We start from the raw sequence: 23,642 nt of genomic DNA, 5'->3' as shown, positions 1-23,642 counted from the left end.
CACGAGGATCTGTAATGCACAAAGACCTTCAGTGGTTCATTATTTCAAAGCTTGCATAGTTTATACAGATTCATAACTTTCTATCTCCAAGTAGTAGATTAATGTTGTCCCCCAGTGATGGCACTGGATCCTGAGTATTGAGAAAAATGGGAGAGTAGCCCATGTCTCTCTTTTGTTGATGAACTGGAGGTGTTCTGCTGTGTTTGACTTTGAGGTTAATTGATAAGACACACATATATCATTGTTGGTCCTAGTATATGAGATGACATTATAACATGCCATGATAATCTTTAGATAGAGAGCAGAGGAAGACAGACATGAATGCCAAAAGTGGCAAATGGGTGGTCCACAGACACGTTTGGTTTGGCTTAAGTAGTGTTTGAGGCATATCTGAAAATTGGAAAAATTTATAAATCCTAATGTTGCTTCCCCATGTGCCAGCTATTTGTAGAGCTGAATGGTGGATGCCTCCTTTAGGTGGGGCATGGCCTTTTTACTTTGCCTCAATTGCCACCATGCCCTGTTGTTTCCCATCATGATCACAGGTGACAGCTTTCACTTTGCCTTGCACTTACAATGTTGTTTCTTCCATAGAGGAGAAATATTCCTTTGTTCCTATGTCTCTATCAAAAAGTAAAGGTGCAAATGAAAAAACAAAGCCCTGCATGTTTTAAGGAAAATGAGACCAAGCCTATTTTCCTCGGGACAGTAAAGAACTTCTTACCCACTTTCACTCATTTTGCTTGCTCGCCTGGTCTCTAAAGACATTTGAGTATGTAATCTCTTTGACGGACTTGGGAGAGATGTATTCTCCAGATTATTTCGCCTGACTTTGGACCTATCTTTGTGCAAATGAAGATATATTGAACCTTGAACCTTTATACCATCCAGAACCTGTCAGGAATCAGTTTTCTCAGGAGCACTTTAGAAGCAAAGGACCACTTCCTCTCCCTGGCACTTGCACAGCTCTTTTCATCTGTGGATGGCAGCCCATTCTCCAAGCTTTCATCATTTCCCTCTGTCTTCCTATATAAACATAGTGAGTCAGGTTTCAAACACAAGCTATGAGAACGTGTGTTTCTGTGGATGCCACAGTCGTTTTACTCTGAACTTGACCCTTCAGTGTCCTGTAGTATGGATGGAAGCTCAGAAATGTACTCTTGCCAACAGAAGATTTATAATCTTATGAATGAATAAAGCTTAGATCTTTGGAAGTTGATTTAGAAAGAATAGTACTGTTGGATTCTGAGTGTGTTTGTTTCAGTGGGGTGGAGTTAGCAATAGCATTTCCCTGTCCAATAGGAAGTGGGTAAATTGCCAAGCCACTGAGATCACTATTGTTGACTCAGATTCAGGAATAAGATTAGAGGAGGAAAGCTGTCAAGTAACCTTAGAATCAGGTCTGGTTGTGATTCTGCTTGCTCTTGGCTAGTGAGAAGGCTCTGAGCTGACATCAGTGGTCCCAGATCCTGGATGTGTTGCTAAACAATGTATGGCTTTCTGTGGACTCTTCATGGATGCCAGAGTTGGAGGAGATGTGGTGGTGGGTAGCAGTTTGCCTGTGATAGATGAATAACTATTTTCTGCATCGCCCTCTGGTGTGAGAGGCGGGGTGCCAGCTTAGAGAAAATTGCAGATCCTTGTTCATGATTCTCAAGCTGATCCAGATATAGCACTAAGGACTTACTCAGAGTGAAAAGGAGGTGCTTATTTTAAGTGGAATCTTAGGATGAAGCTCTAGAAAGGATTGTAAGTCATTTGTTCCATCTTTCATCTGGTGGGTAGAGGGAGCTCCTTGCTAGATTTTCTAGAATTTGCTGAAGACCCTTTCTTTGTCATTATCAGGCATTAATTCCAAAAGGAGGAAGTAGCCCACTTTGATGCTCAGTCAGGAGGTAAAAGGAAATGGTCATGATGTCAGAGCCTATGTGTCACTTCAGCCTTAACCTGGCTTGCTTTGTGGTAGGGGTGTGATTTTCAGTGCTCTGTGTGAGCTTTTTAGGGGTGTAGTCACATTCATCAGAAGTACCTGTGCTCATTTCTTTTTCTTTGTAAACTATACATACCTACCCTTTTCCCCCATAATTTTGATCCTACCCCACACTTGCTATCCTGTCTTCCTCCCTTCTTTCTGCCCCATTTGCCCCTGTGATAACTAATTTGGGGAGTATCAGCTGTATGTCTGACACTTTGAAATGCCATACACATCTCTTATTTAACATTCATAATAACCCCAGGAGGGCGGTATACTTATTATCTGCATTTTCAAGGAGAATAATATAGTTTAGTTACTTGTCTACTAAGCTTACACAGCGAGGAAGCCCTAGAATCAGGATGTGAGCCTGAGTTATTTAAAAACATTTTTTTCTATTGAGGTGTAATCACAGTAAGATGCCCAAGTCATCTTAAGTCTATATCCTAATGACTTCACACACACACTCTTACCTGTGCAATTACCTAGGTCAAGTTTCTGTCACCCAGAAGGTTTCCTTTTGCCCATACTCCCTTCATTGACCATACCCCTCACCCAAGACAATCACTCTTCTGATGTCTGTCACTGTAGAAGACTTTTGCCAGTGTTAGAACATCATATAAATGGACATACCATTTGTAGTCTTTTGTGTCTAGCTTCTTCTCCCTTATTATTATGTCTATGAGATTGATTTGTGTTGTTGCATGTAACAGTAGTTGGTTCTTTTTTATTGTTGTGTGATGTTCCATTGTTTAAATGTACAATAATTTATTCTTTTATTGATGGATATTTGAGTTTTTATTATTTTATTATATATGTCTTTTGGTGGACATATACACTCATTTCTCTTGGGTATATATCTAGAGGTAGAATTGCTACATCATAGGATGACCTAGCATTGCTAGGTTTAGTTTTAGTAGATATTGCCAAGTGGTTTTATCAATTTATTCTTCCAGCAGAATGTCTGAGAGTTCCAGTGGCTCTACATTCTTGTCAGGCCTTGGTGGTCTTGAATGTGCTCCATTAGAAAGGGTGTTTCTTATATTTTGTTTTGGTTTTCATTGCATTTCCCTGATGCAATATCGGGCCCTTTTTCTTATGCTTTTTGGCCATTTGTTTGTCGTTTTTTTACGAAGTGCCCATTCAAGTCTTTTATCCATTTTATTAATTTGGCTGTTCATTTTTTTTCTTATTTGTTGACATTTTTACACATTTTAGATACAAGTCTCTTTGGTGATATAAATTGCAAATATTTTCTCTTGTTCTGTAGTTTGCCTTTTCACTCTTTTATTGATATCTTTCGATGAATGGAAGTTCTTCATTTTGGCGAAGTCCCATTTAGCCATATTTTTTCTTTATGAACAGTGCTTCTTGTGTGTGTGTGTGTGTGTGTGTGTGTGTGTGTGTGTGTGTGTGTGTGTGTGTTTAAACTCATTGCCTTTTCATCTCTTGGGTATTTTGAGGCAGAAACAAAAGTGGAGAGCCACTGCTATAGAAAGTAAGCCACAGTGAAACTGGACACTATTAGATTCTCATTTTTGATTGACCTAGAGTGCTGTCCTGAGCCCTCATGTTTATGAAGCACTTTGTATTTTATAGAGTCCTCTATCATTTGATCTTGTTTGATTCTGTTCAGCTCACTGAAGTACTGGCAGCAGGACCTAGTCCATTTTGATGGCAGAGGACTTCGATGGTCAACATTAGCTCTCTGGGGACTGTGGCACCTTCACATTTGCCATGGCCTTATGTGCAAGAGTGAAGCATTAGATTGCTGAGTTCAGATCCTGGCTCTGTGACTGTGGACTAGGTACTTAACCTATTCGAGCCTTAGTTTTCTCATCTACCAAATGGAATCATGAGAGTATATCAACCTCATGATGTCATTGTGAAGATTAAATGAATTAATTTATATGTAGTGCTTAGCAGGGCATCTGGCACATAGTGCTGGGTTACTACTGTACTTCTTATTTTATTATGGTGTTTGAAAGGATCCCAGTTCTTTTTGGAATTCCACAGAGCTGTGATCACTGATTCCATTTCTCTTTCGTTGTGTTATATTTTCCCTTCCTCATTCCACCTCCCAACCTTGTGCATTCTCTTTCTTTCTCTCTCTTTCCACTTTCGTTATGAAAAGCCAGATACATTCCAAACATGAACTAAATTGATGCCCCATATGAAAGTGAGCTCTCTTACCCAGTAGTAGAATCATTGTAGTCAAGTGTAGTGTAGTTAAGAATTTTGCTCCTTTTATTTTGTTCTGAGGGACGGTGGCTAGTAGGGGCATAGGGAGGGTAAATGTAGAAAGAAAGTTGCTGCTTTATTCCAAAATAAAGTTGACTCATTTTCCTTGGTTCTAAGAAATCCACACATAAGAGATTTACATAGTAGTGATTTGAATTGTAATGAAGGAAAAGAAACTTGGAGCCTGAAGGACTGTTTTCTAGCTGCCTAGGAAGCACTATGATCCAGATGTACCTACACAAGTCCGAGAGAAAATTATCTGAATTTGGGATGATAGGATTAGAAATGAATATGTTAAATCCACTTTATTCATTTCTCCACTACTCCTCCCCAAACAAAAAGGGAACAAAACCACATGTGGAAAATAACTTGTATTTTGATATTTCTTCTTGAAATGAAAACAAATCCTGTTGACTTTCCTGATTACTAAGGCCAAGTGGCTTACTCTTCACAGCCTCTGAGTTTGTGTGAACTTCCTCTCTGTGGCCCTGGGTAAAAATTTTTTACTGTGTGCCATGAAGTTGATGTGACATCTGCGAGGTCCCTGCGAACTTGGTATGCTAGGCAACTATTGTGGTCTCACAGTTTGATGATGAGCACCTAGCAAGAAATGACCTGGAAACACGTTGACTACTTGACCCCAGTGTAGAGAGGAGGGAGTCTTTGCTCTCTAGGGCGGTAAGCCTCAGACCTAACTGTACATCAGGATAGTTGGTTAAAATCCAAGTTCCCAGGCCTAGCTCAGAAGTTCAGATTCAGTAAAGTAAAGTGGGGTTGGGCTGGGAATCTCCTTTTGAAGGGAATGCCTGATTCTGAAGCCTGTGGTCCAGGCACAATACTTTAAGAAACACTCAGAGATCATGTCCAGAGACTTCAGGGTTCTACAGTGGACAGTAGCTTTGTAGACTTTTAATTTCAAAGTCTTAATGCTTTGTGTTCAGCTCTTTGAAAGGTGGAAGGGTAGAAACAATCCACTATGTCCCCAAACTACAGGGTCATCTTTGTGGAGTGTTGGCTGCCAGCACTCTGCAGACACCAGTGGGTCTGGCACACTGAATGGACTGATGGTGGGAAATGGTCACCTGGATCTGAGAATGAGAGTTTCTGAGAAGAGGAGGGAGAGCCCAGGCAGCTGCTGGTGTAGAGAGAAGTTATTGTGTCTTCTGTGTCATGTTTATGCTATAGTGTCAGTGCCAGATGTGGCCTCCACAGGAATGACCACCTTCTTAGGAATGAGTGTCTGTCCCATCATCTGCCTTTTATGCTCAACACACCTTCTCACCCACCCACTTATACCCTCACCCTCACCACTACCCCCCACCACACTTATTCACAACCTCACACATTCACACCCTCACCCCCAGCGCCCGTTAAATTGTCATCCTTTCTGTACTTAAATGCTTACATCTGTGAAACCTTTTTTTTTTTTAAGGGAATGTTGAGGGATGATCAGTGAAAAGAAGCAAAAATGATATTTAAAGTATGTTCAACATAAATAGGTCTAGCATATTTGTTGGAACTATGGAAATAAGCCAGGAGCAGTGATTATAGATGGGTCAGATGAACAGGCTTCAGTGCTTGTGGGGCCCAGGCTGGCGGTGCTCAGGGCATGGTCAGCCTGTGTGTTTCACTACCATGCTGCTCTGTGATCATTAGCAGTTCTATGGACTCAGGTGATAGTAAAACTTATTTTCCATATAGGAGATCTCTTCATCCCTTTTAGGCTTTCTCAAATTTTAAAGATGAGGGTTTACATCAGCAATTCTTAACTTTTTGAGTTACAGTCTTCTTTGATCTTATAGTTTGAATTGTTTCTACAGAAAAATACTTATACATTTAGAAGAAGGAAAGTGGTTTATGGACTCTCTGGGGTCCGTCAGTGGCCCCTAAATAGAGAAATGCTTTAATGAGCACAGATTTCTCCCAGGTTAGTTTTGATGGCACAAGTCTCTTCTCATGGAGAGCCATCTGTAATGGGAACTCAACAAATACCACTTGATATTATATGCATTCTTTCTGGAGGGATTGAGTTTAGTTTGAAAGAGCAAGCCAATTTCAATGAAGCTGAAAGAGCTAATGCATGCATTTAAACAACTTAGCACCTGACATGGCAAGTATTCACTTAAAAAATACTATACGTTTAATCATAATTACAAAGTCGATTAACTTCATAAAACTTCTCCAAGTCAAAAGCAGTTTAGAAGCATTAGACTAGATATTAGGAGACCAGGATCCCTCCAGCTTGGTATTTCCCCCTCTTTTTATCTCAAGTCCAATAATTTCATTCACTTCAATACAAATTTATTGCTTTCCTTCTATGAGTAAAGCACTCTGTTAAGCATTTTGGAGAAAAAGAATGAATAAGATCTCAAGGAACAAACTTTACTCATCTGTATCCCTTACCTGTAAGTAGAGTCATGTATTCTGTTTCTTCGTACCTCCCTGGGACACATGGGCTTATTTAAAAGGATTTGGGGTGCTGGCTTTGCTTTTTGAGATTGGAAGGTGGCTCAGAAAAGCCAAAAGGTATTATACTTTCTTTATGTTGTTAGCCTTAGTGTGATGCTCATTTTATGGCGTGAGTGTTTCTTTAAGGGTCACCTTCATCAGGATCTCTGTACCTTTGTCACTGGGTTCATATGCATGTCCTCCTTTCTCCACAGGCCAGGGGTTATCACCATGCAGGCACTGTCAGAAGAGGACCGGAGGCTCTGGATGGAAGCCATGGATGGCCGGGAACCTGTAAGTGCAATTCTGGGAAGTAGAGCAAGAATAAAAGTCCTGAGTTGTCCGTTGCTTCCTGGGTGTGGTGATCGTTGCTGGTGCTCCAAAGCTTGGGGTCTCGAGATCAGTGTAGCAGAGGGAGTTTTTTTTTTATTCTTGGGCTGATATTTGTAGATGTTGATCTTCTGTGTGGGAGCGGTCCTTGAGCTTCAGCCTCTTTGTCTAAAGCATGGGTTCTGCATGATACTACACCAGAACTTCCCCTTTGCAGAGGCAATTATAGCTCCCCTAAGTCTCTTATAGGAGGCGGAGTCCAGTCTGGTTTACTGTATATTTATTGATGCCTCCACAAAGCATTATCTCAGTCCCATTTCAATGGGATAAATGATCATAAAAGTGTATTCATATTATGTGGTATCTTTTCTCACGGCCTTCTGGTTCAGCCTCCCCTTACTATAGTAGCCCACATCCCATTATATGCTGTGCGATTATCAGGGTCAGTGGAAGGGGTTAAGCTGGTAATGTGATCCATGCTCCCATTTCAGAGATGCTGGTCTCCACTGGGTGATGTAATCTTGTGATTGTTTTGTATCTTGTGACTCGTAAAACCTACTTAGCCCTGCAGAAGACCCAAGAGTCAGAGTAGTTGTCTTATCTCGGTGCCAAGAGTATCCACTCCAGTGTTTAACAAATCTCAAGGTTACAGAAATCCTAAGAGAACAATCTAACCATGTCTCACCAGTAAGAGATAAAAAGAATCCACAGTGGCAGAGGGTCAATAATTATCACTTGCAAAAGGGACTATCAGAGGGGGAAATGTGTAAAGGGACATTAGGCCATGGCCTCCATTAACTGTAGAATTCTTTGCGTCAAGCTGGGTGTCCAGTGTAGATGATTCCAATTCATTTGTGTGTCTTTTTGTCAGCCTACCCTGTTTAGGTGATTTGTATTGATTAATGTACTTTTTTACTCAGCTATTTTGTTTACAAATGTGGAACTCAGTTCAATCAACTAAGCATAAACAGTGTTTGTATGATATTTAATAATATAGAACACAAATTAAAGAACTAGTTAAAGATTTTGGCACCTAAACTCTAATTAAACATTGTTTAATCTGAATTCATCTCCTGGGCTATATAAGATACCTCTGATTTTCCCTGAATGTGTTGTTACTGGTAGAAACTCTCTCAAAAGCAGATACACATTTCTACCTTTGGGGCTTTGTGGATATAATAGCTGCTTGATGTCAGAGGCCTTTGAAAGCAGCTTCCCAAGTTCTTCTTCATCTTTGCTGTTATCATCTACCGTTAGTTGAGCAGTTTTTTCTGTGTGTGTAAGGCACAGATTTGGCACATTACACCTCTTAAAACATTTATTCCTCTTAGTACCTTATAAAATAAATGTTGTGATTCTATTTCACAGATGAGGAAACCAAGGGCTTAGAGAGGTTAAATAACTTGCCCCAAGTTGCACAGATAGTAAGTAGCATATATCAATAGGGTACAGGCTGGATTGCTATAACAAAGAGACTTCAAAGTACAGTGGCTTAAATAAGATAGAAGTTCATTTCACCCTCAGAGCCCAGAAGTAAGCAGTTCGTGCGAGGTACCATCCTCAGCCTGTGTCTTCCCAGGTTGTTCCAGTCATTGTCGTTTTCCAGCCAGATAATGGAGATGAAAACACCCAGGACCCAGAACGTGCGCTCATCATTTCCACTGGCCCAAACATAATTATATGGCCATATCTGTCTGCAAAGGAGGATGGAAAATCTAGGTTGTGTATAGGCAGCCTTTGGCCCAGCCAGTACCCGGGGCATCTTATTGCTTCAGGAAAGAAGAGAAAGAATACTGTGGGGTGGTTCACAGTATCCACCACAGTGGCAAAGCTATAATTTGAACCCATTTCTAGCCCTAGACATATTTGATTTTCAACTTTAATAGAGATAAAATATCAAATTCCCTTCTAAGAATCCTCAGTTCATTTTTACAATACTTTATTTGATTCTGTTGAGTAATTCTTCAATTCATAGGGGAGGAAATGCCCAGGAAGAAAAATCCTCTCTCTGGTCATACTCTTCTTGGTATGGATAAAAAACCCACTACAATTGGTAGGTTTTGTTTATTGGGGTTTTTTTGTTTTTTGTTTTTCTAATAAGCTGAAGTTATAAAATTGCTTCACCAATTCCATTTTAAGCATCTCTTTCTTCCTCTTTTTCACCACTTGATATTCTCTGTCTGTATAAAATTGGTCTTCTTACTAACCACTTCAGTTTTCTCATAGATTAACATCTGGCCTCTACATATGGAAAGGATGCTGTTGAAAGAAACATCTCCTTGCTCCAGAATATACATATTAAAACAAGTTTACATACAAAATAATTCTGTTTCTAAACATAATATAAAATTATTTTCTCATAGGCGCATCTAGCTTGCATTGAAAAACCACACCTCAATGGGCTTTCTAGTTTCCTAAAGAGAGAGATAAATACAGACAAATGATGGTTGTGTAATTGGCAGAAATATTGGGCTTAATTTTGTCTCCCATTGCCGAGAGCCTGTAGGGAACATTACTGGTAATATATACCCAGTAGACAATTAGCAGCTCCAGTTTTAATTACCATCTCCCTAATTAGTTAAATCTGTCCCCTTGGGAATTTTGGCATTGGTAAGGGAGCAGACATCTTTTTTTCTGCTGTTTTTAGAGTATTTCTCTTGTTTCAGGGAGATGTTAGTGGTGATACCTATTTTCGTTTTTATACTTATACCCCAATTGATCTGTGATTGATTACTCAATGTTGGGTTTTTTTGGGGTGTAATTTTAGTTTCCATCCTTTTTGTTTTTTCACTATGCAATAATGCCTCAGGATGTTTGGTTAAAAAAAACACCGCAGTGAACCCCAAATCAGTTGATTTTACGATGTTTTAGCTATCTGTTACATAAAATATAGTTTTTAGCACTCAGAGACATTCTAGTCTGGAGAAATGTAGAATTTCTTGATGGTATTGATGTACAGATAATGAAGGAAGAAATTGGAGCTGTGTTCCTACAATAAGCATTATGGATGTTATCTGTGTTTCGATTCTGAATTCAAGTGATAGAACCCAATTCAAACTTGTCTGGGAAAAAAACTGGATTAATTGGCTTATATAACTGGATAATATGGGGTATAGCAGTTCTGGCCCATCCAAATCCTCAAACTTCCATAATATTTGGAGTTAGTTTCTTCTTTTGTGTTGGCTTCATTTACAACAGGTTTTTTCCTGTGTAGTGGTGATATGTTTCCTAAATGTTCCAGGGCTTATATCTTATTATCAAGAACAGGATCAGGAAAGTTTTCCTGTAAGGGCCAGATAGTAAATATTTTAGGCTTTTGTAGCTACTTAGCTTTGCTGTTGTAACTCAAAAGCAGCCATGGACAAATGAATGGGTGTGCTTGTGGTTCAGTAAAATTTTATTTACAAAAACAGGTAGAAAGCCAGATTTCAGTCATGGGCCATAGTTTGTTACCTCTGATTTATAAGTTTAGTGGAAAGAGAGCTCTATGTAATAATTCCAAAGAAGTCTCATATTTGGATTCCATTGGATTAAATACTTGGACCAGCAGAGGATGGGATAGATGAACTGATCAGACCTGACTTACCCACTGCACTAGAACTGCATATGTGGTAGGGAAGGTTGTCTTCTCCTGAGGGAAAATCAAAACATTGCCATATGAGGAAGAGGGTGGTAAACACTAGGTGGGCAAAAATGATACAGTTTCTCTCAGCTCTGATATTGATATTCCATTAAACTTTATATTTAAAGAGCTTGCTCTTTGTTACTTGGCCAAGATTGAAAACTATGCAAGTTTACCATGAAAGTCATACTTAATGGAGAAAGATTAATGCTTTTCCCTCAGAATAGGAACAAGACAAGGAAGCTTTTAGGACTCTTATTTCTCATAGTTCTGGAAGTCCTAGCCAATGCAATAGGGCAAGAAAATAAAAGCATAGAGATGTGAGTCTATAACTATTTACAAAAACTCAACAAGCTACCTAGTCAGATAAAGTTTTGAAATAATTCTGCTATATTTTCTTCACATTCTATTAAATCTGGATTGACAAGCTGTAGAATCACCACTGCAGCTATGTAAGTTTTTGTTTTAATCTTCTGTGGCCATTGTCTAAGGCTTGGGAATAGACAACTTTCCATATTAAATTGACATGGAAATCTTAGTTCAAGGTGCATAAATACTATAGCTAAGAGAATTTTAGAGACAGCAGATTTTCTTTTGTCAGTTCTTAATAACTAAAGTTATCTTTCCTTTTCTCTTTGCATGTTGCTATTAAGCATGTTTGCTAAAAGCAAGCAGATTAGAATCACTATCAACCTACCATCATTGCCAACTCATACACACCCAACCTGGAGTATTTATTATTCTCTCTCTACTATGGAAAGATGACTCACCAAGTCAGTGATACTAATAGGGTAACTTGGAGCCTGAGAACTTGGATCAGCCTCTTTAAACTTTGTTCTCATATAGTTAGTTCTTAGCTGTGTTTAATGGTGTCTGTCTATAACTGCTGCTATTACTTCATTATTTTAGAGGTATTAGTCCTTCATCACTTCTCAAGGATTCTTTAGTAAAATATTTCTCCACTTTAGGCCAGTTCTTGAAAACTCTTTTGACAGTGAGAAGGGTAGAAGTTTGGCAGATACCAGAACGATGTGGAATTAAATTAGGAAGATAAGAAACAGGTGGTGTAGCATCAAAGATTGTGTGAAAATCCATATATTAATTTGAAACTATGAAGTTGCTACCTTCGTAGGTCAAAAATGGCCAGTCACTGGTGATTTCATATGGCTCAACCTCCTTAGCCGTGGAGCAGAAAGAAGCACATACCTAGGCCAGTATCATACCCTTATTTATATAAGAGGGAATGCTATATAAAAAAGTCAGTCAGATTGATTTGGGGTAGATAATCCAGGTCTCCTAGCTTCTAGCTCTGTGGTATTTTTACTACAATATACATACTGCTGAATAATCAGTAAGCCACAGTTGAATGGTACCTCCCCTTACTTTTAAATGGAGCTTCTCGGTTGTGGTTACTGCAGTGGAAGAAGCGAAAAGAGGAGGAATCTGAGGAAAAACCACATCTAGTAAGAGGACAGACAGTGTAACTTCTTTCTTCCTACCTCCATTTTAAAGAAATGATCTATTTTAGTCCTTGTAGACTTTGAGACTGGACAAAGTGTGCCCTTTGCTCACCTTTCTTTACTATGCCCAAGCTCTAGCCTCCAAGTTCTTCAAAAACTCAGAATAATGGGCAAATTACATTGCATTTTATGCCTTACACCTGATGTCTGAAAGAGCAAGCTCTTATTTAAAGGAAAAAGTAAGATTGGTTGCTGTTAAGATGAGTTTCTAGGATCAGAAGCAGAATGTCATGGTGGTTAAAAATGTGGGCTCAGGCAGCTTGAGTTTAAATCTTTACTTACCAATAATAGCTCTCAAACACTGAGAAATGACCTAGTCTCTTAGAGCATGTTTCTTTCCCGGCAAAATGGAGATAATAGTACCTTCATGTAAGATTGTTAGGTAAGGATCAACATATACGTATCGTGTTTAACACAAGGATTGTATATAGGGAAATGATCATTAAAAGTTAGATCTTTGTCTTTTTGGAGAGGAGAGGCAGATGTTGGGATACTTGGATTTTGTTTTCTAGCTTAATTGCTAAATTACTTGGCTCATTTGAGCACAGAGTTTATTTAAAGTTACCTTGCTCAAGCTCACCAGAATGCAGGGCAGGGACTGCTTTCATGAGTATGGAAATGTGACTTCGTTTAGCACTCAGTCCAAACTTCCAGGCTATGAATGGAGGAACAGGAAATCATCTTTAGCCTCCTTTGCTGCCACACAGCCCAGGCCTGACAATTCATAATCCCAGCTGTATGCTAAGCTCAGCACTCTACCATTCATTCTTTCATTTTCTTTTCTTGGTAAAATAAGTGATCGAAGGCATATGGATGGTTAAGAAGGTGTAGGGTGAAATTGCTAAGTTCTTGTGTGTTAATGCAGGCCTTCCTCCGTTATGAGTGGAATGATGTTTGGAATGATAGTTCTGCCCATTTTGTGAAAGCTCTCTTTGTAATATAACATAGTGTGAACTGATGAAAAGTCTGAAAGTGAGGTCCCCAATTTGCTTTCCATTTCCCCAACTCCCATTCCAGCCCCTAGTCAGTCCCAAGTTGCTGGGAAATTGGATTTTAACTCTATTATTTTTTTGTACTTCTTTCTTTCTTACTGGGTCCAGAAGCTGGTTGCAAGCTTCATCTTTGAGCCACGTGAGTGTTTTTATATAGGCATAATTCATAAAAAATTATATCACCCATATTTTCAAGTCTTAAAAGAAATTTAATAATATTCACTTCTGTCCTTGTTCCCTTTAGTTAGATGTCCTTCAGAAGGACAATTTCTTATGAAAATCAGAGACTATTTAATTGAGCAACCTGAGCTATAAGGTAGGAGACAGGAGAAAGAGGTCAGGTGAAATTGTTTTATGTTGGAGAGTTGGTGAAATTTTTCTAAGAAATGGAAATTTTGATAGCTAGAAGATTTTTGCTTGAATGTTTTGATTTAATAACATGCTAGTGACACTTACACAGGTTTAGACATTGTTCTTTCAGCATCTAGCAAACATATATAGGTTGTCTTCCAATCACTTTGATGGACATCAAGGATACCAAGATGAGAACAGGCCACATTACTAGAAATTTCATTTGTTTGCTGCTGTTTCCCCATTGCCTAGCACAGTGGCTGGCACAGAGTAAGCACTCAGTAGATATTTGTTGAATGACTGGAGTCTAAACTAAAGGGAAGAGTTGAGGATAACAAGTTGTTTTTCTTAGAAAATTAGGTTGCTTCTATTACCTGAGACTGTGTGGGTAGATTTGAAGTTATTTGAATTCCTTGATTTTATAGTTCGTTTAGATACATATGTACCTACTTGAACCAGTATTTAACTGAATGATCCTTAATATTTTGTGCCAGAGAATCAAGTAAAGCCTTTAGATCCTTTCTCAGAATAATGCATAAAATAAAATACATGGTTTACAAAGGAAAAATATCATTTAATATCAATATATTAAAGTCATTTGTAATATAATAAATATATGCTTCTTTATTATCACATTCAATAACAAGATATAAAGGCAGGTCTAATAACTCTTGTGAATGCCATGACCTGTAGCAACGGTAATGTTCTGTGGAAATATCTGTGATTTCTATTGGTGACAAGTCGCAGATACCCTTGATACTACTGTGATTTGGTGCCCATGTTTATATTTGAAGGAAATGCTAAATTTAAGTTAGAGGCTAATGTAAAGAAAGGTTTTATTTGTTTTTTTCTGACTACCATCCAAGTTCATGGACCCCTATAGTCTGTCTGTGGACTCCATTTCTCCATTTCTTTGCAAAGATGTTTTGAGAGACTTACTTCTTGATTTTCAAGCCCTTGTTTCAGCCTATAATTGTACATTGATTAGTGTGATTATTTGATTAACATGTGTCCCCCTGCTGGATTATCATCTTCAAGAAGGCAAGACATTGTCACCTTTTTTGTATCTTTTATGCAATGTCTGGCACAGAGTAGGTGTTCAGTATATACTTATCAAATAATCAGATGAATGACCCAAGGACAATTAAAGTATGGTTGGTTTGTCATGACTTGTTTTTCACTTAGGCTGTTTCCTGGCACCACCTACCTTTACAGATCTTCACAGATCCACTGTTTAATATTCTTACTTTTTTGTTCACTTTTTTGGTCTAAATATAACATAAAAGCCCTTTTGTTTGTCTTCAGCATTTTCTGCAATTCTCAGATCACTGTTGACTTCATCTCGACACCACTCTTTTATAGGCTTGAGCCTCACGTGTTTTCATTTTGATTACATTGCCCTCCTTTAATCTTCCATCATTACTTTTGTCTTTATTATTTTAGCTTAACCTTTGAGAGTAGGCTTGGTCTTGAGAGGGACTTTGAACCTCTCGTTTTTGAACTGTTTGAGTATTTTGCAGTGAGTGTGTGTTAATTTTGTTATTAAATAAAAATCATAAGGGAGTTTCCTGTGTGTCATGTTTATTCTTTTAGATATTTCTCCTTCTTTCTTTGTCATTGATATTAGTTATAATAGTATTATCATACTTTGGTTGTGGAACCTTTGATTCCTGACCATAATGGAAGAGAGAAGTCTCTCTCTAGAGTTGAATGTGTAGTCTGTATCTCTCCAGAATTTTCTGTGTTGTTATTCCTATACATGCACATCCAGAAATAAGTTCTGTTTTGTAGAACTTTTGACATAGTATAGCCTTACTATAGATTACTAAACCTTCAGTCTTTGACTTTTATGTTGTCTTCAGGTCTTCATTTCATCATTACAAACAGTGATGTAATGAAAATCTTTGTATGTACTTTACTGCCTACTTATTTGAGCATATATTTAGGATACATACCAACTGGAATTGCATGTTGAATGGTATGCGCATTTAATATTTTAATAGATATTAACAAATTACTCTCTCCACAAAAAATGTACCAAATTATAGTTCCTCTAATTACTTATGAGGGTGCCAGTTTTCTCCGGACCTTTGCATTGACTGCATATTATGAGTTTGCATGTGTGTCTCTGTGTGCGTGTGCTTGTGTGTGTGTGTGTGTGTGTGTGTGTGTGTATGTATGTGTGTGTTTCAATCTGATGGTGGAAAATTTTATCTTGTTTTCATTTGCATTTCTCAAATTACTAATGAGACTGAAAATCTTTTCTCATGTTTCTCAACCATCTGTATTTCTCCTTTTTTATATAGTAATGTATGTAAAGTACTTAGAATGATGTCAGATATGATTCATGCTATATATAGCATTATTATTATTATTCCTTTTTCAAATTTCTCTCCTTGGGATTACACCATCATTTTTCTCAGTTCTGCTTTCTTTTTAAAAATATTTTTCAATGACAGTTAGCATTCAATATCAGATTAGTTTCAGGTGTACAAAATAGTGGTTAGATATTTATATTACTTATGAAGTGATTCCCCTTGATAAATCTAGTACCCACCTGGTACCATACATAGTTATTATAATATTATTGACTACATTCCCTATGCTGTGCTTTACATCTCCGTGACTATTTTGTAACTGCCCATCTGTACTTCTGAATCCCTTCATCCAGTCCCCAACCCCCATTCCATCAGTTCTGCTTTCTAATGCCCAAGGTAGAAATAACGTTTTCCAGTGTTCTTTTTTCAGCTTATATGACTTTTTCACTTAATCCCTGCTGGCATCTTATTTTCTAGCCATCCACTCCTGCTTTCAGGTGTGGAGTGGTGATTAACAAAGGGACCTCCTTCTCCCTTGGCTGAGCTGTCGCTATCCTGGTTCACTAGGCTGCATGATCTGAATGGGAACCTGAGGATCCTCTATGCCTCTCTTCTTTAACAATAGTCAGCAACCTGTTGAATGTCCCTAGGTACTACTAAGGTCCTTCTAACACTCAAATAAACAATATCCCCTCACTTCTCACGGAGCCACAGGAACTGCAGTTTCTAGCAGCTGCAAGAGCTCTTAACCCTGTGCTGGTTATCCCCCTCCACCTGACTGACATGTGCGTTCCTTTTAGCCTTCTACCTGTGGTTCCATCTCAGAGCAGAGATAAAAGGTGCCTGCCACTCTTTCTACTTATTCTAGAGGGCAATCATTGTTCTGCTTCTGCCTTATTTTGTTAAATCTACACACAATTTCATATTTTCTGGAAGTTCTTTCTGGTTTCATGGCCTAGGTTAACTACTGTCGAACCTTTGAAGAAATTGGCATGATCGAGACCGTAACTCTGAAGATTTCTGCTGTCAGTTAGTTGTTCCTTAAGGCCAAATTATGAGTTCCCTATTTTGTTTCCTCCATCTGGAAGATTACATCTTTATAAGTCAAGAATTTATCAAATGCTCTGTTGTGTGTGTATTATTTTTTAACTTTTCATTTTGAAATCATACAAGATTTTTAAAAATCTTATAAAAATATAAGAATTCCAGAATACCCTTCATGCATACACCCCAAATATCAGCATCTCGTATAACTACAGTAGAATTATTAAACCAGGAAATTAACATTGATACAGTATTGTTATCTACCTTACAGATCTCAAATTTTGCCTGTTGAACCACCAATATATTTTTTTCTGTTCCAGAATCTCATTCAGGATCACACATTGCATTTTGTTGCCACATCTCCTTAGTTTAATTTAACCTGGTACAGTTTACAGGGTTGGCTTATTAAAGGAACATTACTGTCAGTAGATATCCAGATAGTTCAGATTTGCCATCAGGACAGCATCCTATCTCTGTTCCCATCTTGGGATGTATGTAGGGACTGTTGTCAATATCCTCTTTCTACCTAGATAATAATGCATACCTTCCCACAATCACAGCACATATGTTTGTCTTCTTTCAGAGGCTCTCTGATATATATTCAATGTCATGTTTATAGATTTTCTTATAATACATCTATTTCTTTTGGACATTTTGTCTTCTACCCTATCTCTGCACATCATATATTCTTCCTTGCCCAATTTACTATGTTTGTTATCGATATTATAGTTGTTGGCTTAACGACATTTGAAGCCCCTAAAATGATTTTTTGAATTAAATTTATTAAGATGACATTAGTTAATAAAATTATATAGGTGTCAAGTATACAATTCAATAATACACCATATGTATATTGCATTGTGTGTTCACCACCCAAAGTTAAATTTCCTTCTGTCACCATATATTTTAATATGATCTTAATAGGCATTCTGTAGCATGACCTCCGACCTCTAGCAGCAGCACCAATTACTGTTGGCCCTCTCTCAGATATTATGGTAGTGATTCATGGGAGCAGAGATTATGGTTGGATTAGTTTCAATTTTTTTTCCCCTGTGAGAAAAGAAGCTAATAAAAGAAAGATCTTTTCAGAGTGACTTTGTTCATTTGATGGAATTATTGAACTGGCCTATATGTTCATTTATGCAGCTTTCTCTTACACCATAAAAGCCGGAGCGTGGTCATATTTGTTAGTGATCAAATCAAGGATGACATTTAAAAAAATATGTTGACAGAAGGAACTGGAAGCATTTTGAATATTAGGAAGTCTATGAATTAGGTTGTTTGCTTTGTGGTGAGGTGTGGAACAAGATAAGCACTTTTGAAAAATTATCTCTGGGTTCGCTGAATTGATCTCAAGCATGGCTCTTGATGCCAGTGTGACCTCATTCTTTTTAGGTGTGTTCCCGAAAACTCTGCCCATGACCCTGGAAGAAAACAACAGAACAAGTAAACACATCCTAAAAGCAAAGCCACTTTCTAGTATGGTTTTCAAAATCTTCCCTTTTGGTCATCTGGAAAATAGTGCAGACATGCGGTCTAATAGTTACAGCCAAAGGCTGAGCAAAAGGAGCTGGGGCCCTGGCCAGCCCCCAGCCAGCTGCCATTGGTCCTGCGTGCTGTGTGGTCTTGACCCAATGCCCAGAAAAGCAAGATTCCCCCCATATTTACCTCTTTATTTTTAAAAGCAAAAAAGAGAATGGGTGAGGGGAACCAGAAACTGGGCTAAGATTTCTCAGGTTAGAAATATGCCTTCTTATAATAAGCCATTACTAATTAGTTTTGTTTATCCCATAAATATAAAAAGAGCTTTACTTCAGCCAGACAAGGGAAATCATCAACATGCTTGGAATAGACCAACATGGATTTTTTTATTTTGGGGGGAGGGGGTACATAGTGTTTAAATATATTGGAGTGATTTTTAACTTTCTCTCTTGGAATTACTTTGTGGAAATGAATGCTATCTTTCTCTTAGTAGTCATTGGCTATGCCGGACGTCTGAATAGATAATGATTCTTTGCTCTGGCAATTTCTCCATCTAATTCATAAGTCTGTGTGTTGTCATCCCAAGAAGATATCGACTTACCGAGGGCAGGGATTAATCATATCTTTTGTGCCTTTAATATTATCTACCTGAGGTGCTTAGTAGAGTGTTGTGAAACATAATAAGCACTTATCTCTCATTGAATTAACTTTGAGACAGTGACTTGATTTGGGTTCTGTTATGTAATCTACAGTTGAATTCATTTGTTGAATGTCTTGGGTTCAGTAATATTGGGGCACTCTAAATAGGAATTCATGAAGGCAAGGATCTTGACTTTCAATTCTTTACTATATTCCTAGCACCTACTACAGCCCCAGTGTATTGATTGAGAATTCATGTTCAGTCAGTATTTTTTGAATGAATGAATGAATAAAAAAAAAAGAATACCCAGGGGTGTGTTTCTCTTTTTAGCTATAGGCTTTGAACTTACTATATTTAGTTTTACGCTGCTCAGGATTCCTTTTCCATTTCTTGGTGATTGTTGGTGTAGGGCAGAAACCAGTATGCTACACCAGAGAAAGTCTCAGGTTAGAAGGCTTACTAGAAACTAAGGATCTGGCCTTGGTTGAGAAGTTTATCATCTTTCAATTGTTGAATACTCTATGTAGTGCCAACAGTAAACTTAGGATGCATACGTGTCTATGCATATATAATAGCACATAAATGTACTTGTATGTATATGTTATATATATATTATAATTTCTTGCTATCTACTGGCTTCCTTGAAATTATGAAAAATGCATAGTTACGCTCAGAGCTCTGGTTCCTGGTGGTCAGGTTGCCGTGTCGTGAGAGCAGCTGTGACCACCAGCGTCCTTGTGGCCACGCCGAAGGAGCTGAGTTGCTAGGTAAGGACTGATCTTAAACTTTCAGTTCCTGAGACTATTTCTTTACTTTAGCCTTTTTTTTAGACTTAAAAAAATATATACCCTAAGAAAAAGTGTGTGTATATATACACATGGATGCACGTGCACACACACACATCCTTACCCCTGCAATGATGAAGTACGATAGAGAAGTTGGCAATAGTCATTAGTTATATTTTTAAATGGGTTTTACTGTGTATGTAAGAGGATCCCTTTTGTCTTAGTTTACTCTGTTAGTGATAGTAAAAGGGCTTTGGGGTCAGCCAATCCAAGTTTGAATCCTGATTCTGCTGTACAGCTTTGAGCAATTTACCTACCTTCTCTGAGCCTGTTTGTCCAGCTGTAAAATGGGGAAAGTAATAGTGCTTATGAGACTCAAAGAGACACCCCATTGTTTCACATCAGTTCTGCAAAGATTAGCTATCCAACAGACAGTGAATTCCAGAGACTTTAGATTTTATATATGCTTACATGCATATTACATCATTATCTAGAGACTTGCAAAATCTATCCCGACTCTATGGTGACTGTCTTTTGTGCTAGTTATAGTCAGTGGAACTAAAATAATTCAGAAAAACCTAAGTATAATATATTTTGCGGAGTAGCAGAGCTTAGAAGAGAATAGAAAGCAAAAAAGCAAAAATAGGAATACTAAAAAAAAATAAATAAACTTAGGACTGAAAATTGGAGGAACATGAAATTGTCAGGCCAGTTTTGTTAACTTTATGTCAATATAGTTACATTAAGCAAGCATAGAAATGACCTACAGTTTAATTTCCAGAGAGAGTTGAAGTTATCTTGGCAGATGGGATTATGGGGCTTTTTAGGGTATACTACTTTCCAGTCTTTGTTGCAGAGGGATCAGAGGCCAAGTGATTAATATGTTTATTTCTATAAATAGACTCAGGACCAGAGTTGTATCACTCTCAGGAGTTCCAGTAAGCCTTAATTATCGCCACTATCATTTCTTTATCCTTAAATATAATCCTAATTTGTATTGTGCATCTGCTATTCTGTGGTTGGAGCTAAAACTATCCCATCAGAATCAGTTTTTGGAGGTTAAAATCAATTTTACCTGAAATGTGGGCTATTTCTTTGAGTAGGTTGGTATATCAATCAGTATTCTTAGTGGGTTTAACACTGTTCAATAGATTATTCTAACTACAACCACCATGTCATTGGCTTGGTTTGTGTACTCATCACAGCCAGAGGAAGACTAATGCAAGCAGAGGAAGGAGTTAGACACAAAGGGCAAATCTGAGGTACACGGAGCAGGGGGAGGGCTTGAATAAGATCCACTGATTTGGTGAACAAGGGCTTCGTACTCTGCAATCCAAGGATGGACTTGGGGAGGGTAATATCGGAACCCTCTAAAGTGCCATACAAGATGTTTTGTATATGGCTGTGCTAAGGAGAAAAGCCCATAGCATTTATTAGTTTGTCAAAGGGCGCTGTGGCTCACTGCCACTGTCATTTTATGTGGACCTGGTTGTTTCATGAGAATAAATATTTGGGGAGGGCTCTCTGTTCTTAATACACAGTGCAGTCTTGGAACACTGTTTTTTTTCTGGGCCCACTTTTGAGTTGAAGAGGGATGTGGAAGCCTTCACTGCTAAGTGTATTTGTCAGCTGTCTGCCTGCATTTTGAGTTTGCCTGGAGGTAAATACAACCTAATTTCTTTTACAGATGAGATAGACTTTGGATAGAAAAAGGAGAGGAGAATGAAGGAGAGGAGTAAGAGTAGGAGAGGAGAGGAGTAAGGGAGTAGTGAGTGACAAGCAGAGGACTAGAGGCAAGGGAGAGAGGGAACAGGCATTTGGGAGTTGTGTTCAGTCTCACCACTGAGCTTCCATGTTGGATTGATACCAATGATATTTATCTCATTTTGGTTGATGCTTGTGTTTTCTTTTTTTTTTGACTGCCACAATTAACAATTAAACACAGACTAGTCATGTGACTTTTTTTTTTTACACTTTTTTTTTTTTTGGATAGCTTTAAAAGGTTTGCTAGCAAGAAAAGTAGAATCAATACTGCATTTTCTTTCCTAAACAATTCAGTTTTTTTTTTTCAGTTTCTATTCCCAGTGTATACACACAAGAAATCCTTAATGTTATCTTTTTTTTCCCTTCATGTTATTTTTTGTTTGGTTCTCTTATTGCTATCAAAATGCTGTGTTTCTGGCATTGACACCCAATCTGAGTCATTGACCAAGAAAGTAAATTCATGGTTTTAAAGTCTATAAATCTGCACTTATTTTAGTTAAATTCATCCCAAATACCTATTTAGATTAGAGAAGACCCTCTCTCAAATACGTATAGGCCACAGAGATGGCTGCATGAGTTACATGAAGATCAGAAACATTGGTTCAGGAATATGGGTTGGGTGCTGTGTAAGGATAGTGTCATTAAGAGAGCCTGTCTTGCACTAAGACCAAGTGATTCCTGTGGTAACTTTCTTATGAAGTAATTCCTAGGGTGGTAGATATTTCAGAAGTATAAACTTGACTTTCTCTCAAAATGGCCATGTCTTTGGAAGACCTTTGGAGAAGGCTAGTAATGCAAAATGAGAATAGGGGAGACACTAACTCTGTCCCCACATGTGGTTCCTAGTACTTCTGTATATCACTTGGAGTAGCAGAAGGAGGACCAAATTGGGGTTTGAGCTGGGATCTAACCTATTCGGTGGACTTTGGTCAAGTTAGCTAACTTTCGGGGCTTGATTACCTCATCAGAAAAATAAAGGGACTTGTCAGAGTGGTAGGTGTGTCATTCTGTAGGATTTTATCAGTCTTAAGAGGGTTCTTCCAGCTGCAAGATGTGAATTCAAATCTTCTGACTAAACAACCAGTCAAGACCTGACCACTTGGAGTAGTCGAGTGTTCCACCTTAGGGAGTCCTCATGGTGCTCTACATCTGTTGGACTAGGGATGAACATTTCACAAGAGGAATGCATGAATTGAAGGTATGGTTTCCTCAGACTGCTGAAACAAATTACCACAAATTAGGTGACTTACAGTAATAGAAATTTATTTTGTCACAGTTCTGGAGCCAGAAGTTTTATATCAAGGTGTCAGCAGGGCTGTGCATCCTCCACATGCTCGAAGGAGAATCCTTCCTTGCCTTTTGCAGCTTCTGGGGGCTCCAGGCATTGGCTTATGGCTACATCATTCCAATTACTGCCTATTTCACATGGCCTTCTCCTCCATGTCTTCTTTTCTGTCTCTTTTAAGGACATTTGTCATGGGATTTAGGACCCACTGTATAATCCAGGATGTTGTTTTCTTAATTACATATGCAAAGACCCTTTTTCCAAATAAGGTCACATTCACAGGTTCTGAGGGTGTAAACATGCAGCAGGTCCTCAAATAATTCCATTTTGTTCAACATAATTTTTTTGAACATTGATGAGATGCTGTTGGAACTTAACTCTTGTTTATATCAATTAGCCTATGGTAAAAGCAGTTTCATGACACATTGTTTCACTTAAAGTTGCAGAACTTGTTGTCAGTGTTAAGTAGGGACCTACTGTATTTTTTTATGGGCCACTATTCAACTTCCTAGAGCAGATTAATTTCTTTTGTTTTAGAGGTGGCATACCCCATCTTTGCTGCCAGCATTTGGCTGTGAGAGAGTCCTCTGATTGGGGAGCTTTCTCTCATGGGTGTGTTTATATTTTGTGTCTTTTTTCTATTGTCTAAATCAGATGTACTTAAATCTGTTTTAGTGTTTGCCTGGAGGTGGCCTTTCATGTTCCCTATAGACATTTCAGGTTGGCTGTAAGCAGAGGTTCTTTAGTGCAGGAGGGGGTTGGGGTGGGGGAATAGAGAAATCTTGTATATCTATAAAAATATAAATATATGAAAATGTATAAATATTTTAAAAACATAAATATACAAA

At 38.2% G+C, this 23,642-nt stretch overlaps 1 protein-coding gene across 1 annotated transcript in view; it reads left to right on the top strand.

Moving 5' to 3' along the window:
* The window catches only part of ARHGAP26 (Rho GTPase activating protein 26), a 385,346-nt gene that overhangs the window by 137,385 nt on the left and 224,319 nt on the right, over positions 1–23,642 (top strand). The window contains exon 11 of the mRNA XM_015597932.2: positions 6,877–6,955. Coding sequence (XP_015453418.1) covers positions 6,877–6,955 — 79 coding nt within the window. The remainder of the gene's footprint in view (positions 1–6,876; positions 6,956–23,642) is intronic.

This window comes from Pteropus alecto, unplaced genomic scaffold, assembly GCF_000325575.1.
Source record: "Pteropus alecto unplaced genomic scaffold, ASM32557v1 scaffold78, whole genome shotgun sequence".
NCBI lineage: Eukaryota > Metazoa > Chordata > Mammalia > Chiroptera > Pteropodidae > Pteropus > Pteropus alecto.
This window is presented reverse-complemented; position numbering and strand designations above follow the sequence as displayed.